Raw genomic sequence first — 16029 nt, forward strand, 5'->3', positions numbered from 1 at the left:
TCAGACAAATCCACATTGAGGGGTATTAGACAAAATAACTGATCAGTACTCAAAAGTGTCAAAGATTATACAAGATAAGAAAAGCTGTGACAAGTGACAAAGGGAATGTGGGATCCTCGATCGGATCCTAGAATAGGCATGAGTGGAAAAAATAGGGAGATTCAAGTAAGTTATTTAGTGAAAAATGCTGTATCAATATTAATTTCTGGGTTCTCATACTTGTACTATGGTTATGTAAATGTTAGCATTAGGGAAAGCCCGCTGAGGGATATGTGGAAACCACATTATTTTCCCATCTCTCTGTAACTCAAAAGTGCGTTCAAAATGAAGTGTATATAGTAAGAGTAAAAAAAGGGGGGACTGTGTAGTGAAACCAGTTAGTACAACTGATTTCTTTCTTCCACAGCTGCGTTTGCTTTGGTTAGCTAGAAAGCAGGCACATCGTGCATCTGTAAGAAAGTCACTGGAGTGTAGGCCCTGGCCTCTAAGCTGAGTAAGCTGCCCTGTCAATTTGGGTCCTCTGGGAAGCAAGACAGATGAAACTAGGAGCACCAAAGCTTTACACCCCAGCTATGTGCACTTGGGGCTGGGGCTGCCTGGGAAGAGCTCGTCCTCAGCCCAAAGCCTGCAACAGCTGGGATCAGGGCTTACCTCACAGACGGGGCTCAGCAGCTCTCTGTGGGATGAGGACACGAGCCCACTCGACCCAGAACGTCTAGTGTTTTACGCCCCAATCTGAAACCTCCTGGCCCCGTGGAAGATGGGAAGAAACACTCCTCTTCCTCTCAGTTTTACAACTGAGTGGTCCTTGGGGCCGCTTGTGAGCACTGGACCACCCACGGAGCAGGCTGCGGCCCATCAGCTGGCATAGGACTCCGACTGAAAATCATCTTGGCTGGTGCCACAGAATCGGCCTGAAAACAAGATACCGCCTAGAGCAAGGCACCCAGGGGAGCCAAGCAGGACAATGTAATGAATTGATTTTAAGTAGCTGCAGCTGTGATTAGAGTATTTTTAGCCACAGGACTCAACCAGCTTTCAAAACCTGCTAATAAGAGCCCCACTGTAGCCAGCACAAAAATTTAGTTTTCAGTTTAACACCAGGAATCTGCTTAGCTAGGAGCTGGCTTAGAAGGCACATCAGAAGGAGAGAACATTTTCTACTGAAAGTTGAAGATTTTTCATTTTCTAGCTGAATTATGACAAAGGGAGATGACCATTAAGTGCCTGCCAGCATACTGGGACGTACACCTATCATTTTTTAAAAGAAAATTCAATTCATGCCAGTAAATCTGTCTTCTGCTGCCTCTAGCTCAGCTTCATGTATGTATTTTGGGCAAAACTAATCATTTCACACCCTAGACTTTAGAGACACACAGAATCTAATGATGTTTCTAACGTACCCACCCCGTCTAACACGTTTTGGCGTATTTTCTGTGAGCAGCAGTTACTGGAAGCTGAATGGATTCCATTCATCCACAGCGCTGTGCATGCAACAGCTGGATTAGGCCCCGTTGGGACTGCATGGCCCACTGCATCCTACAGGCTCCAGGGCTGCCCAGGAGGGATGGCCTGGGGGCCGACAAGGGGGAGGCGAGTGGGGGCGCTGGGACGGTTTCCTTGACCCTGTCTCAACCCAGAGAAAGGGGGCCTGCAGGTGAAAGAGGTCTTCGTGAAAGGAATGAAAAAGGAGAGGGCTTTAGGGGAAGGGGCGCCTGGTGGCAAAGCCAGCGCCGTGTTTCCCCAGGCAAACATGACAGAGTCTCGATGCACAGTAAGAGCCAGTCCGTCTTTACTGGAGTGAGTGCGGGAGACAAACAGTTTACAACAACCTTTAGCATTGTCTTCACCATTTGATAAAAAGTTCACTATTATATTTATTGTATAATGAAGAAAAACAACACATTCAGGGAAAAATTGAGATTAACTTATTTTTCTTAAAAGGTTCATCTCAAGGATGGCAACAAAGTCCAGCTTGTGCCGCCAAACGGTTTTACATGATCAAACCGTGTACAGCTTCTTGTGTGAACTGTTGACTACAAACATTTACCAAATACATAAATCTCTTTTAAAAAAGCCATTTTAAATATAGCAAAGCAGTGTCTTCTTGCACAGCAAAGTGAAGAAAGTTTCTACAGAGAAATAGAAGTTTTACATTTGTAAAATCTTTTTCACATTCTAATCATCTAGCTTCTTAAGATCCAATGCCAGGAGTTTTCAGTTTCCTTATTTACTATGTATTTCTTGTGCGCATGATGGTTAATAGAGAAATTATGTTAATGCATTACTAGTTGTCCTTCTAGTTAAAGGAAATGGTAAAACATGTATTGTTCTTTTAGAACAAACCCCTGATTTAGTCTATAACACAATGGACATAATTGGGCTCAAAAGATGGAGTTTTGATTGGGACCACCTGTGTACATACAATGGTGACTTTCACTCGCAGGAGTGGCGATTAGAGTACTGAAGAAGTACAGCTGTTGGAAACTGTACTTTAACCAGTGCAATTTACTCTAAGCTTTTTTTGCTTTTGTTTTTTAGTAATAAAATACTTCTGGAGGGATACAATTTTTTTGCAATGGTGTCTCATACAAAACACGAGTCTAAAAGGGTAAGAAAAGACGGTTCTAAAGCAACACCATTAGCGTCGTCCCCACTCTAGGCTGGTTTCCACCCAGAGATGTGGATGTGGGTGTGTTCACACATGAGCGTCTGGGTGAGAGATGTCTGTCAAGTCCATATGCTCCATGCCACACTGGGCGTATGGGAAAAAGGTTAACAGTCAAATATTCAGTTCCTGAAATGGAATACATTGTTACTTGGTCAGTGTAATTTAAATACAAACTCCGAGCCTTGAGTAGTATTATTTTAGAAAACAGTAGTTGTACTGATTATAAACCTGCATAGAAAGAAAGACTATTGAGATACAGTCAGAAAAGCCATCTCATAAGGCACACAAGAAAATAGACAGTAAATGTGAATGTGTTAACTCCTATTCCAATGTACAGCAGAAGTTCATGAACATGCATAAATAATAACGAAGGAATCACTTAACACTTTCAAAGCTATAAATGGTTTACAAAGTGGTAAGGATTATCTTGGAACTTCAGTGTTGGGAGACTGTCTTGTTTGGATTAGGTGTGGTCTTATGAAGAAATGTGCCTGTAAGTAGTTCAGTAAAATAAGTACATTCTTAAAGAAAAATCCTTTCTGAATAAGAGCCAAATGTCTATACTGAAGAGAGGAGACAGCATGTCATCCTCCTTTTTTTGGCCTCTCTCAAAAGTTACTGCCCAAACTGCCATGAGAACAGAACCTCCAGTTTGCAGCCTGTGGTGCGCAGGTTTCTCCTGCACTGATCACACCTATGTGTCAGTCAGGAAATCTGGCTGATGACTTGTCACAAACAGCAAATGAGGAAAATGTCAAAAGGAACATAATTTGGGGGTGGTGGTGAGGGGAATAAAATGTACGTAGAAATTGTAGGTAGCTGCTCAGTATTGTTTAAAATATAAAATAGCAATATTTAAACCCTTGAGTTTTTCAGGAAAAGGAGTATTTAAAAATCTACAATGAAAGATATACAGGACTTTGAATTTTGCTCATGGCACAAGCCCAGTAAGTGGATGAACTTGCTATCATCCATTAGTTGTCTTCCTGAAAGAATAAGGCCTTGTTCAAAATCCAAGCTGAGGGTGGCACTAATTCCAATTAGAATGGCAAGAGTCATGCCAAGGACCGGCACCTTAAGAGCGTTTCTCCCTGCATACCAAAGCTTTCTCTCTGCGATGTGCAGAAGAGCTGATAATGGTAGGATTTTGTAACCAGCTGCATCATTCTGTTTTCAGACGGTCAAGGAAAAAAGATCCCTTTCCCCACAAGTATTTCCCCTAATCATTTACCACTTATAAAACCTTTGTGCTCATCTACTATTTTGCCATTTTCTCTAATATTAATTAAATTAGGTCAGCTTTTTCTACTATATTTTTTTCCTCACAAAAGGCAAGTTTTAAATAATGCCTTATAAAATTTGTTACAACACATTTTATACTTATGCAGGATGAACTTAACACCAATTTTTTTGCCACTTTGCTATTTATGTACACATATAAAATATATAATGATGCTCAACCCATACAGCACAAAGATTACAATGTAACATCACACATTCACCACCAGTGAGGGGAGAAACCCCTTTATACAATCCTCTGAAAAAACTGGGCTAATAATTAAAATCCAAAGTACAGTATATTTAACAAAATAGTAAATATTAAACAGTGAATACTTAATAAAGGACCTCGCCTTTTCCCCCCAAATTGGCGGCAATCCACAAAAATATACTTTTTAATCTGGTGACCATACAATACATAGGTACTTACATCAAAGGTGATAATATATTTAAGATGCTATATACACAAAGAGTTTGGCTCAACTTTTAATTTACATATAGAATAAGTGTTCATGGCTTTTTTTTTCCAAGGTTCTGCTTGCAAGATATTTTTGTTTTCCCCTCTTAAAATAAAACTAAAAAGTTAAACCAAGATAAAGCTATTCTCTAAAAAAAAGTTACAACATATAGCTTTGGCTTATATAAATAATTCATAGCAGAATGTGTTCAAAAGTAGTGAATATAATTTTATATATAGTCATCAATTCATAAGGGTGTTTTCTTTCATATAAAATATACATGAGCTAAAATCAGTTTCTTTAATTTTTAAGATATGAATGTAAAAAGAAACTTCTGACATATTCCAATTATAACTTAATATATTAATTTTACTTTGTTAATGCTCTATATTTCTAGGCTAGTATTTTCTGAATATCTCATGCGTGTTTTCTATTCTCTTTCTTTATTAGCTAAAGATCACTTCTTGACCCAATACATTTTTGCACGTGCAAAACAGTTATGTGTGGGGCTTTTTTGTTTTGTTTGTTTTTTAATATCAACAGCCCTTTCCCATGCACCCCTTTGCAACAGACACCCATGCCAGGTTGGATAATATAAATGACATTTTATGTACAGTATTGCTTTCTTGGTTCCTGCTTTTCTACTGCTCTGTTCTACAAAGCATTTTCTCTGAAGTAACTACAGTCACCGCACAGTTAAATAAAACAAGTAGGGGGCCCTCTAGGTTTCTGCAAGCTAGTGTGGGAGAATTATATATGGGTACACGTTTCTCTGCAAAAACTGGTTATCTTTATGAAACAAGTAGTCCAAGGAAGTGCCAGACTGGTCTGTGCCTACAGGGTGCTTTGTCTGCCATGGGACACACATCTGCAGACCTACAAGGAGTTTGCAGGTAAGTGCCTGATTCTGTGTATGTAACACACACCCACACATACACACACACTCACACCCACATACATATATATGTAAAGGGATATATATATGTATGTACATATAAATATATTTAACTCACGTCCTTATTTACCGATTTAGATATGTAGGGCAGTTCACTGCAGTAACACAAAAGTACAAACATCAGCCTGGAAGCCTTAGGTCACCCACGCATCCATTCTCATTCGCTTTACAGAAGGGCTTTCTCTGTCCTCAGTGTTTGGGGGTCGGCCAAGCACAATTGGAGAATGGAAGTCGCCCCGTGGATCCTCCCGATCACTGCCATCATAGGAGCTACTAGAGCTGCTCAGACTGTCCACAGGGGAGCGCCCCATTTCCTGTCGGGGCTGGGGCTGCGGGGGTTGTGGCTGTGGCTGTGGCGGTGGCTGTGGCGGCGGCTGCTGCTGCTGCTGCTGCTGCTGCTGCTGCTGCTGCTGGAAGCCCGATGGGGTCATACGATCCCGAGGAGGTGAAATTGGTTCGGACTTAATGTTGATGTTTTGGTTGGTATTAATGGATAAATTGGAACCCTGAGATAACTGCCCTCCAGCACTGAAGAAAAAAAAGAGAGGTCAGATGGCTTGTGAGTGCCTCTGCAAAACTGGGATGATACAGTACAGACACTGCCTGACGGAAAAGGGCCCAGAGTCTGAAATCTTGTCAGAATTCCCCAAGACTGGTTTGGGTCATTTCCTTCAGTGCTTGGCACAAAAGGAAATCCCGTCTTCCTGGGAGGAAAGAAAACAGTACCATCGAGCCCTTACATTGCTTGGTTCTGTTACCCACAACGTCGGTACTCTTGCAGCTGAAGTATACAAAACACTGTCAGTGTCTTAATGCTGTGCAGGGACCAGAAAGACACAGGAACAGCATAGCAGCCTCATCTCCGCACTGTCTCTTCTTCCTCAGCATCTGCTCTGGCCCTGTGACAGGGCACATCTCTTTTATCCTCACAACACCTCTAAGGTGCAAGTCATACCATCCTCATTTTCCAGATGAGGAAATGAGGAGCTGGCTCAAAGCAGTACAGGAGGACGCAAACAGGCTGTTCCCCAGGCCTGGGCTCTGAGCCCTTTCCACTTGCTTTTCCAGGTCTATTTTTAGGGCATTCATTTAGGATGCTCAGGACAGGCCTGAGGGCCAAATCCTGTGTAGGCAAATTTCCCTGAGATACTCTGCTCCTTTTTCCATGACATAATTCCTAAGAAGACCACTGATAACAATCCTCATTGTGGAGTTACTTCAGAATGTATGAGGGAAAGGGGCTGCTGAGCTCAGGCTCTCTGGGGACTTCCTGGACAGAGGCTAGAGGTCTGGGATATTCCTACTGCCCTGATCAGAGGCAAGGCAGCCAGTCTTCATGGAGGCCAGCTGGGTCTGCTATGTTGTCCCCTCTCTTGGGACACTCTCCTTCCACCTGCTCCATGGGTCTACTGTCATCCTGGTTCCACAAAAGCCCTGTTCTTTCTCTCTGCTGTTCAGGGATGTCTGGCCTCATCTGGGCACCACTGTAAATCCTCTTTGCTTATATCCTTACACCCTGCCCATGAGGAACGTTCTCTTTGTGAATGAGGTTTGGTGTGTGCATTGGGCTGGGATCAATCACACAAATTCTATGGAGTCTGACTGATATATAAGATACCCTGCCCCCAGTTTTCCTTCTCTATGCCCAGGGAGAAAGCAGAAGATACAGCTTGTCTTCCTATTCTTGTCTACAGATACTTGCCAAAGCAATAAATGGCAAGGGTGGTGGGGGGGCCTGAATGCCTACAGGCTGCCTTTCAAGCAGTGGAACCAGAGGCAGGCGCTTAGAAGCAGGGGTGCAGTAGGCAGCTTAATCACTGGTCAGTGGGTAGAAGGATGGTGCATGTGGGTGATACCTGTGCCTTTGGACCCCCTCAGATCCCGGTTGAGTCTCTCTACCTCAGGATGTCCCTATGGGAGAAGCCTTGCTTCCCAAATCCCTTCAAGAAATGCCCAGTTTGTATCCAAGCTACTATCTAGAGCCATGTAAAGAAAATGTTTCCTCCCAATACTCGTCTCTACCTGAAAAGGAATCACTACAGGATTCCTCACACGAAACTCAACAGAGCGAAAGGCTGTAACTGATAGGAAAAGAGAGTGTGTCGGCCATGAGTAAAGATGCAGGAAAACTTCTAGTTACTCACACAAGAGAGCTGAGGGCTGCTTGTCCTAGGTGGTGCTGCTGCCAGGCCGACACCTGTCCCAGCGACAACATTCCTGGTGAGTTGAAGCCTTGCAGAGCTGACAGGTCAGCGCTGGTCAGTGAATAATCTACAAAGGAAGACAAGACGGCTCTGCATGTGATGGAAGGTCCACATGGAATCTATTTTTTAGATAGCTACTGCAAACGCTCCTACACTGAGCATGCCTGTAATCCCAGCACTTTGGGAGGCCGAGATGGGCAGATCACTTGAGGTCAGGAGTTTGAGACCAGCCTGGACAACATGGTGAAACCCCATATCTACTAAAAATACAAAAATTATCCAGGCATGGTGGCACATGCCTGTAGTCCCCGCTACTTGGGAGGCTGAGGCAGGAGAACTGCTTGAATTTCACCCAGGAGGCAGAGGCTGCAGTGAGCCGAGATCACACCACTGTACTCCATCCAGCCTGCGCAACAGACTCCCTCTCAAAAAAAATAAAAAGTTCCTACGTTGAGAGAAGCCAGATACTTCACAACAAAAACATACGTGTGGGTCTAAAATCCAAAATCTTTTCTTGGAAGATTGACAGGATCTAGCAATATTTAGTTGTCTGGGATGATTCAAATAAGAGGTCATCACTAAAGAATGTTCTGTACGATTGTTACTTTAAATATGCCTGCCACTACCCTTTGGAACAAAGAGAAACAAACCCAACCAGAGTGAGTCTGAATCAGCAAGTCTTAATGAAGTAAGGGGTTGGGGGACAGGGGACAGGAAAGACAGATTCCCTTCACATGGGGTGCCAAGCTTAGTGACATCATTACACAATTAATTCACTGCATTTGTTTAAAGTACCTAGACTATCACAAACTCCTTGACAGCATGCAAAATAATTTCAACTTCATGAAAAAACTTGGTGTCCTAGAGTATAACCCAGCTCATATCATATGAATGCTTCAGCCATAATCACTGGGACCAAGATTTAGGACGTTAGTTATCACTCACACGGGGAGTTATTTCAGCTCATCATAACACTTGTCTTTTCCATTTGGTTCTAAAGAGAGGTGGCAAAACTCTTCTACTTTTATCTTCTTTCTCATGTCTCAAGAGAGGTGTTTAAAGAAGTTGGTCTTCCTAGTGAATTAACATGTTAAAAAAGGAACTAAGTTGAAGCAACAGAGCTGATGCTCAGGGCTGTCCTGATTCTGCCCTTGTCATTCATTCTATTCTATACACTCCCATGGGCTGGGGCAAGGGCCTGCCACACTGATGCCTTCCCCAGTGCTCCCTCCAGCCCACACTCTCTTTCGACCTCTAGGTCTTTTAAACGACCTGCATGCCATGTCCATTTGGATGCCACTCCAAACGCCACAAATCTGACATGGCCTGTCCTTTCCTGCAAACCTGTTCCTCCTTAAGTACTCTGTCTTAGTACATGACACCAACATGCACCCAGCAGCTCGTGCAGAAGCCTATGGGTGTTATCCTTGCTATTTCCCTTCCCTCTCACTCCCCCCATCAACTTCCAGATCTGAGCAATTCTATCTGCTCTCTCTCAAGCCTGCCCAAGTCTCACCATCTCTACTGCCACCACTCTAGTCTATGCTATCAACACACATTGCTTGGACCACTACAATAGCCTCTGATGTGGCTTCCTGGCATTGCCTTGTAACCCTATATACAGCAGCCAAAGATATCTTTTCAAAATAACAAATATGACCATGGCACTCCTCTACTTAAAACTTTTTTATGGCTTCCCAATGCTCTCCAGACAGTTTCCAAAATCCTTGACATGGTCTACAAATCGCTACTTACTTCTCTAGTCTCAATTCTAACCCATGCTCTGTTCCCATTCCTTCAGCCTTGTTCCGCCTGTCAACTCCTAGCCTTTGTACAGGCACTCCCTCTCCCAAGAGCACCCTACCTCCTCTGCCTGCCTGAGTCATGCATGTTCCTTCATGTCCAAGCTGAGATACAGCCCTTGACACAATTGCAGCAGCTTATCCCTAGAGCTATGTGTCTTGTGCCCTCCTCCTAGGCTCCACTGTTGACTCTGCACTCCTGTATTTCCAGTGCCTGGCATAGTGCTTGCCACATAGTAGCTACCTGATAAATATTTGCTGAATAGATGTGTGAATAAGTTAAAAATAACATGGTAAACTTAAAACAGAATAAGTGTTATGAGAAAGAGAACAAAGATAAAGTCAGTCAAAAGGTGGCATGAGACTGACGTTAAGCGACTGATGATTTTGAGAGCCTGCCTCCATTTTTATACGCTTTGGTAATTCCTTTCATACTTTTAAAAAATAAATTCCCAATTCAATGGCATTTCTGAAAACAAGTATAGTGGAATTTCTAAGTGTACTGAAAAACCTGTAACGAAACACTCAGTAAACCATAATCTAACACCTAGTTCAAGCTCCCTTTTCTCAGTCAATACGCCTTTGAACATTATAGCTTTGCCCTACCTTCTCAATTCTCAGAGTATAAATTCATAAACACAACAATTCAGGACTTCCCCTCCATGGTTGCCCACTTAGGTATGTCCTGTCTCCTTGTCTAGAATAAACTTGGAGAAAGGTATGTCCCTAGCATAGTGTCTCTCATACAGCAGGTGATCAGTGCATCGAAACCGAATTTCTATGAATCCATCATCCCTGGCTTTGCTCTGGAACCTTGTTCTGTGCAAGACACAAATAACAAGCTATGATTCACAGTCCCTAAGATAGTATGCAGTTGACAAATTTGGGCATTATTTTTCATACTAATTGTTGGAAAAGCAATGGATATTTCCTAAGAGGTTTTTTTTTGTTTTTTTTTTTTTCTTTTTCTTTTTTTTTTTCTTTTTTTTTTTTTTTTTTGAGGCGGAGTCTCGCTCTGTCGCCCGGACTGGAGTGCAGTGGCCAGATCTCAGCTCACTGCAAGCTCCGCCTCCCGAGTTTACGCCATTCTCCTGCCTCAGCCTCCCGAGTAGCTGGGACTACAGGCGCCCGCCACTTCGCCTGGCTAGTTTTTGTATTTTTAGTAGAGACGGGGTTTCACCGTGTTAGCCAGGATGGTCTCGATCTCCTGACCTCGTGATCCGCCCGTCTCGGCCTCCCAAAGTGCTGGGATTACAGGCTTGAGCCACCGCGCCCGGCCTGTTTTTGTTTTTTTCAATGAAACCTTTTATTGTTGTTTGTTTTAAAAGAACTACTTAAAAGTGGAAATCAAATGTTCTCAACACTCTGCCCCCTCAGGTAGCTGCAGACAGCAGTTTCAAAGTACTGTGCCAAAGCATTTACCGTGAAGGCTAAAATCAGATGATCTTTACCACAGTCTACTTATGACACTTAGGAGAATCATAAAAGAATAACTTCTCTGCATTGCAGTCTCGGAGTAATTGGCAAGGTAGAATTTATTGCCTTCTTCCTCTGAAGCATCAGGTGTTTGGCTGAGTTGATGAGAAAGTGAAACCACATGTGTTTTCCACTTCATCTTAGATTGGTAAATTTAAACAAAACCAGCTGCCCTCGATTCTCCATACAGTCTGCTTGGCTAAAAGCACTCCTACAATCACTGTAATATTTTTAAATTTTCCTAATACAACCCCAAATTAGGGCATTTTAAGACGAAATGCCTAACTAAACATAAATGTAGGAAAAGCTCCCCTCAAAGGCAGAGTGACTGGCTCTGAGAAGAAACCAGAACAGTCCTTGTTTTGCCCCTCAGGAGCGCAAATGACATGGACCAAGCTAGTGGTTACAGGGAGGAAAACAGCCTGTTAGACACAGTCAAACATCGGCCACCTCCCGAAGTCTCAGGTCCAAAGGGATTCATGTCTTTCCCAAAGCACGTTAACACAGCATAAAGACAAACATCTTATTTTAAAAGTCTGGAAGACTGTGATATTGTTTAAAGAGAAACTACATCAACAATACTCAAGCAACAGGCTGCTACCCTCTTGGCTTGATGTATGCCACCACTTTGATATTATCTACATGGGCTTTTTGTCAGGGGTAATTGAAAGTTCACATTGGAGAAGCAGAAATAACTTATTCCACTCATTACACTATCAATTTTTTTTGTAATTTTTTCAAGGCTAGCACGTTTAAAAATACATCCTAATTTAAACCTAAAAAACTAGAAATAGTTTATTTCAATAAATATACTTTAAAAAAAAAATCACAAAAGCACACGTTGATCACAAAACAGAGAGCACTAAAACCTATGGAAGGCACCAAAGCAGGCTCACCAGTGTTGTAGGCAGTCGGCATTGCTGAGTACACAAGTCCCTGTGGAGGCAAGCTTGGGGTTGTCACAGACACGACTGGGGTAGCAAGAGGTTGAGTGGCTTGAGAACTACTTATCCTTTGGGTATTCTGTGAGAGATCAAAAAAGAGAAAAAGTGTTCTTATATGGTATTCATGTTGACTTAAAAATAACTTTCAATTTAAAAGTGACATTTTTCACAGTTTTATACGAATGTCATTTTCTGAAGCAGTGATGATGTGAAAACTTCAAAAATACTAGTGAGAACAACTAAATATTTGATTTGAAGAGTCATATTTTTACATTAATTCTCCTCTTAAAATAGTTTATTAATGTTAGACACACCACGTTAAAATAGGAACTTACGTTACAGGCATTAGCACTTCTCTTTGTTAGCACAAAATGAGGACTTGATATCGCTACAAATACTGTCAGACTACCCTAAATACATGTAGGTTTTAAATACCTGCTGATGGCAAAGGTCATCTGTATATATAGGGATTGTAAGTCTATGAGTATAGGAATCAAAACTACTTTTCTTTGCGGCATTTACATGTTAACATAGTTTGAAGTCATGGCTTATTGAGTGCAGTTTGTATTCTTATTTCTTTCTCTCCAATCATGCAGTTGACCTATTTTTTAACAACAGATTCAGATACGTATCCCTTCATGGTCCCCTGGCCTTCTGTAGGAGACGCTTTGAGTGGAGCGTTTTGAATCAAGTACTGCTGACAGGGCTGTGGAAGAGCAATATTAAATGCTTGCCAACTGGATGCATCTGTGCAGCATCCTATCCATGCTGGGAATGGATTAAAAAAATCAACTATTAAATAATCCAGTTAGTTTAAGATAGTCATTGTCCTTAATGTATAGGAGTATGACAGAACCAGTTTCTCACCAAACTGGCTTAAGGTAACAGTTTTCCAAAATCTAAGATCGGAGGAACACAACAGATTCTGTGTCACTAGCACACCAGAAAGTCACAGCACAACTCTATTTGTTTTTTATAAATTATGTTACAGCCTGATAACTGACATTCAGGGGTCTGAGCCAAATCAATAAAGTATAATTCAGTGCCATTGAGATTATGAAGAGTTAGAATGTGATTCCATTTTCTCTACCACAATTTTCAAAAGAGTACATCAGACAAAGGCCTTTGGCTAGATCTAGACACTTACAAACATTCAATGAGGATCCTGATCTCAGTTTATTTCTTTTTAATTTCTATTTTCTATCCTAGGTTAGAAGATGTGAGAAAGACCATGTGGATGTGGATGTATTACTTGAGTTTCTGTCCCAGATTCACCATCTCCTAAGCATTGGGAAAATCATTTGACCTCTCTGAACTTCTTCATTGTCAAACAGAGAAGATACAGCAATCTTTGTCCTGGCTGCCTTGAACAGCTACTGTGAGAATCAAATGAGGTTATTATGTCAGAAGTGCTTTCATAACTGAAGTACTACACAAATGTAAGATAATATCCTTAAATTACTGTCCCAAGAAACCCTCTGTCCCAAATTTCTATATAATGGTGGGGGAAAAAAAAGATACATATTTTTATTCCTTCTAATCCATAGCCTAGTCTACTGGAGCTTTCATGAAGTCAAGTTGTTCTACTATTGCTCAGCTTCTAAAGGAATCTCCGTGGCTGGTCTTAACAGTGCAGTCTTTAGTGCAGGCCCCAGGGCACCTGTCCTTCCGCACTTCGGATCAGAGTCATCCACAATTACATTTTAGAACTCAAGGCAATTTGAACCACTTCTAAGTTCTAACGGACTGTGCTTCTGATTATATTTTGGTTCTGGCACATAAAGTTCTGCATTTTTAATTGATTATAGAGTCTCAGGCTTAAGTTTTAAAGAATACAAATGGCTGTTTATAAGTTTTTAGATACGTATTTTAAAGTCTTCAGAAACCTAATATATTTATCTCTGAGGTTCTGTAATTACAAATGTACTTACTCTGAGGAATGTGGAAAACCAATGTATGCCAGTTGGGAATATGTTAGTTTCAGCATCAAGTTTTTTAATTTAATGACTTTTCAAGATAGAGATCTACTTTGGACTTAATTTCTTCTTTCATATTTAGTCTGGAACTTCTAAAGTCAAATCACTAGGTGAAAGAATACAGTATGACATAGTTTGGCTTGGACCCTACCTACTCCATGGCATCATCTTCATGGCAATCTTCTGGCATGTCTTTGAAAACAGTAAGACTTCAAACACCTAGTTCTACTCAACTAAGCTCCTAATCTCAAAGGCACTGAGTTCTCTAAGAGTAAGGGATTTTCAGAACCACAAGAGGGCAATATAGTGCTAGATAATTCATGGAAGCATTCACAACTCCTTGAACAGTGAAGTCTAACCTAAGGTGAATTATTTTAGCTTGAATTATAAACTCTCATTTACTGATCATTATGGTATCATTAAGTAAAGTGTTTCTCCAAAAGATATTCATAATATAATTCAAAACATTTACAGCTGACTAGAATAGTTCAGTTGGCCAATACAAAACTATATCCAAAACTGTGACTGATCACAAAGCTAAATAAAGAACAATCTCGTATTTTAAGGGGAACAGACAACCTTATTTGAAAAGAACACAAACTGTGCAAAACATACCAGCATGCATAAACATGGAATATTAAAACCAACGGATGCCTCCTCCCCCATGCTTTCATGCACTCTTAACCCCTGTCCATGCTAAAAACATTTCCAAGTTTTTATTCCCCTTAAAGTCTTTTAATTAGCAGTTGACTTTGAGATTATATGATGACTCCTGTGAGGTTTTGGTTTTAGTTCCTAAAGAAGAAATAGATAAACTGCAAGTTGCTTTTAGTCAAGTTTATTTTCTAAAGGAAAAACCAAGAAAAAACGTTTGTTTTGGAAAAAGAGCAGTAGTTGCTTTTAAGAACAGAGTGTCTTCTGATAGAAAAGTAAATATATATACATTCAATTACAGACACTCCTTTTAGTAAACAGGGAATCCCCTTGTGGTTCAGGCTGTATCATGCAGGATGAAATAATTCCAACTCTGAAAAAGGTGACTTCACCAAAAATGATGTAATCTTTTTGAAAGAGAAACAACACAACATCGTGTGTTACAATCTGAGGAACTTCAAGGGTGAAGTCATTTTCTAAAAATATTTCAATAATTTGGAGAGCTATATAAGGTATTCTGTATCTTTCCTTAAAAAAAAAAAAAATTTAACAAGTATCCTATGCTCATGGACAGCTACTGTTTTCAAAGACTCTATTCCAATGTTCCCTCCAACAAATAAAATGGGTCAACACATACAATTATAACTAGAAAAACTAGAGTCTGTAGTACCAGTAGATTGCTTTATTCAAAGTGTTTGAAGAGTGTTTAAAAAATTTGTGTAACAAAGGGAACATTGGTTAGATAAGAACATGTAAGGTAATTAGTACTTTCTACATCTTTTTCACCTTCCTTCAAGCAGAAACCCACACTCACCAACTCCAATTCCTCTTCCTCCGACTGTACTCAGCACATAAGAGGGATAAGAGAGTTACTAAGACTGTTGGTACTCACAAACAAAATATTGCTTTAGAAAAACATATTTGGACACTAGCAGCTGTCAAACTCTAAAGAGACGATTATATACACAACAGATAGAAATATAAATTACTTGTCGCCATACCTGTTGATTTTTCAAAAGACTAGAAAAATTCCTTTAAATTATCTAGGGCCAGTATTCAAAGACACTTTCCTCCCCCAACTTGGTCTGCTCTTGTGCTGGCCTCTCCTATACACAGTTATGCTACTGCAACAGTATTTAAAAGGGGTTTCTCATCATGGTATCAATCTGTATTCGGAAATTTGAGAATACTAACTCTGTACCTGTAACTCAGTATCTTAATCATCCTAGTATTACCCCACCTGGTGATACATGTTCATTTATCTCCTACTAAATTCTGCTTCTTGGCAGGCAGAAACTGCTGTATGTTTTATTTCCCACAGGAGCTAGCACAGTGTTATAAAACAACAGGAACACAAACATTTGTTAATAAATGCAAGACTTTAAAATACCAGTTTTAGATATGCTTATCATTTGCACATATATTTTCATGTGAATAAAATAACTTCAATGGAGAAAAACCACATATTTGAAGAAAATGAGACTGGAGGAGAAATAAATTCATAAGTCATGTAAAGAAAAGAAATGAGGCCGGGCACGGTGGCTCACGAGGTCAGGAGTTCAAGAACAGCCTGGCCAAGATGGTGAAACCCCGTCTCTACTAAAACTACAA

General features: G+C 40.8%; 1 protein-coding gene across 16 annotated transcripts in view; it reads right to left on the minus strand.

The window, feature by feature from the left end:
• Window positions 1-1778: 1778 nt before the first annotated feature.
• The window catches only part of MEF2A (myocyte enhancer factor 2A), a 162458-nt gene continuing 148207 nt past the window's right edge, over window positions 1779-16029 (minus strand). For 9 of the 16 annotated variants that reach the window (XM_030930094.1, XM_030930098.1, XM_030930100.1 and 6 more), the window contains 4 exons: window positions 15233-15256; window positions 11741-11867; window positions 7507-7633; window positions 1841-5890 (listed from right to left, as the gene is read on the minus strand). In XM_030930094.1, the coding sequence (XP_030785954.1) occupies window positions 5497-5890; window positions 7507-7633; window positions 11741-11867; window positions 15233-15256 (672 nt within the window). In that variant the 3' untranslated portion in view covers window positions 1841-5496. Of the gene's footprint in view, window positions 5891-7506; window positions 7634-11740; window positions 11868-15232; window positions 15257-16029 lie in introns of all 16 variants that reach the window. The other 7 variants (XM_030930097.1, XM_030930105.1, XM_030930107.1 and 4 more) reach the window with 3 other exon arrangements.

Source organism: Rhinopithecus roxellana, chromosome 5 (genome assembly GCF_007565055.1).
Source record: "Rhinopithecus roxellana isolate Shanxi Qingling chromosome 5, ASM756505v1, whole genome shotgun sequence".
Lineage (NCBI taxonomy): Eukaryota > Metazoa > Chordata > Mammalia > Primates > Cercopithecidae > Rhinopithecus > Rhinopithecus roxellana.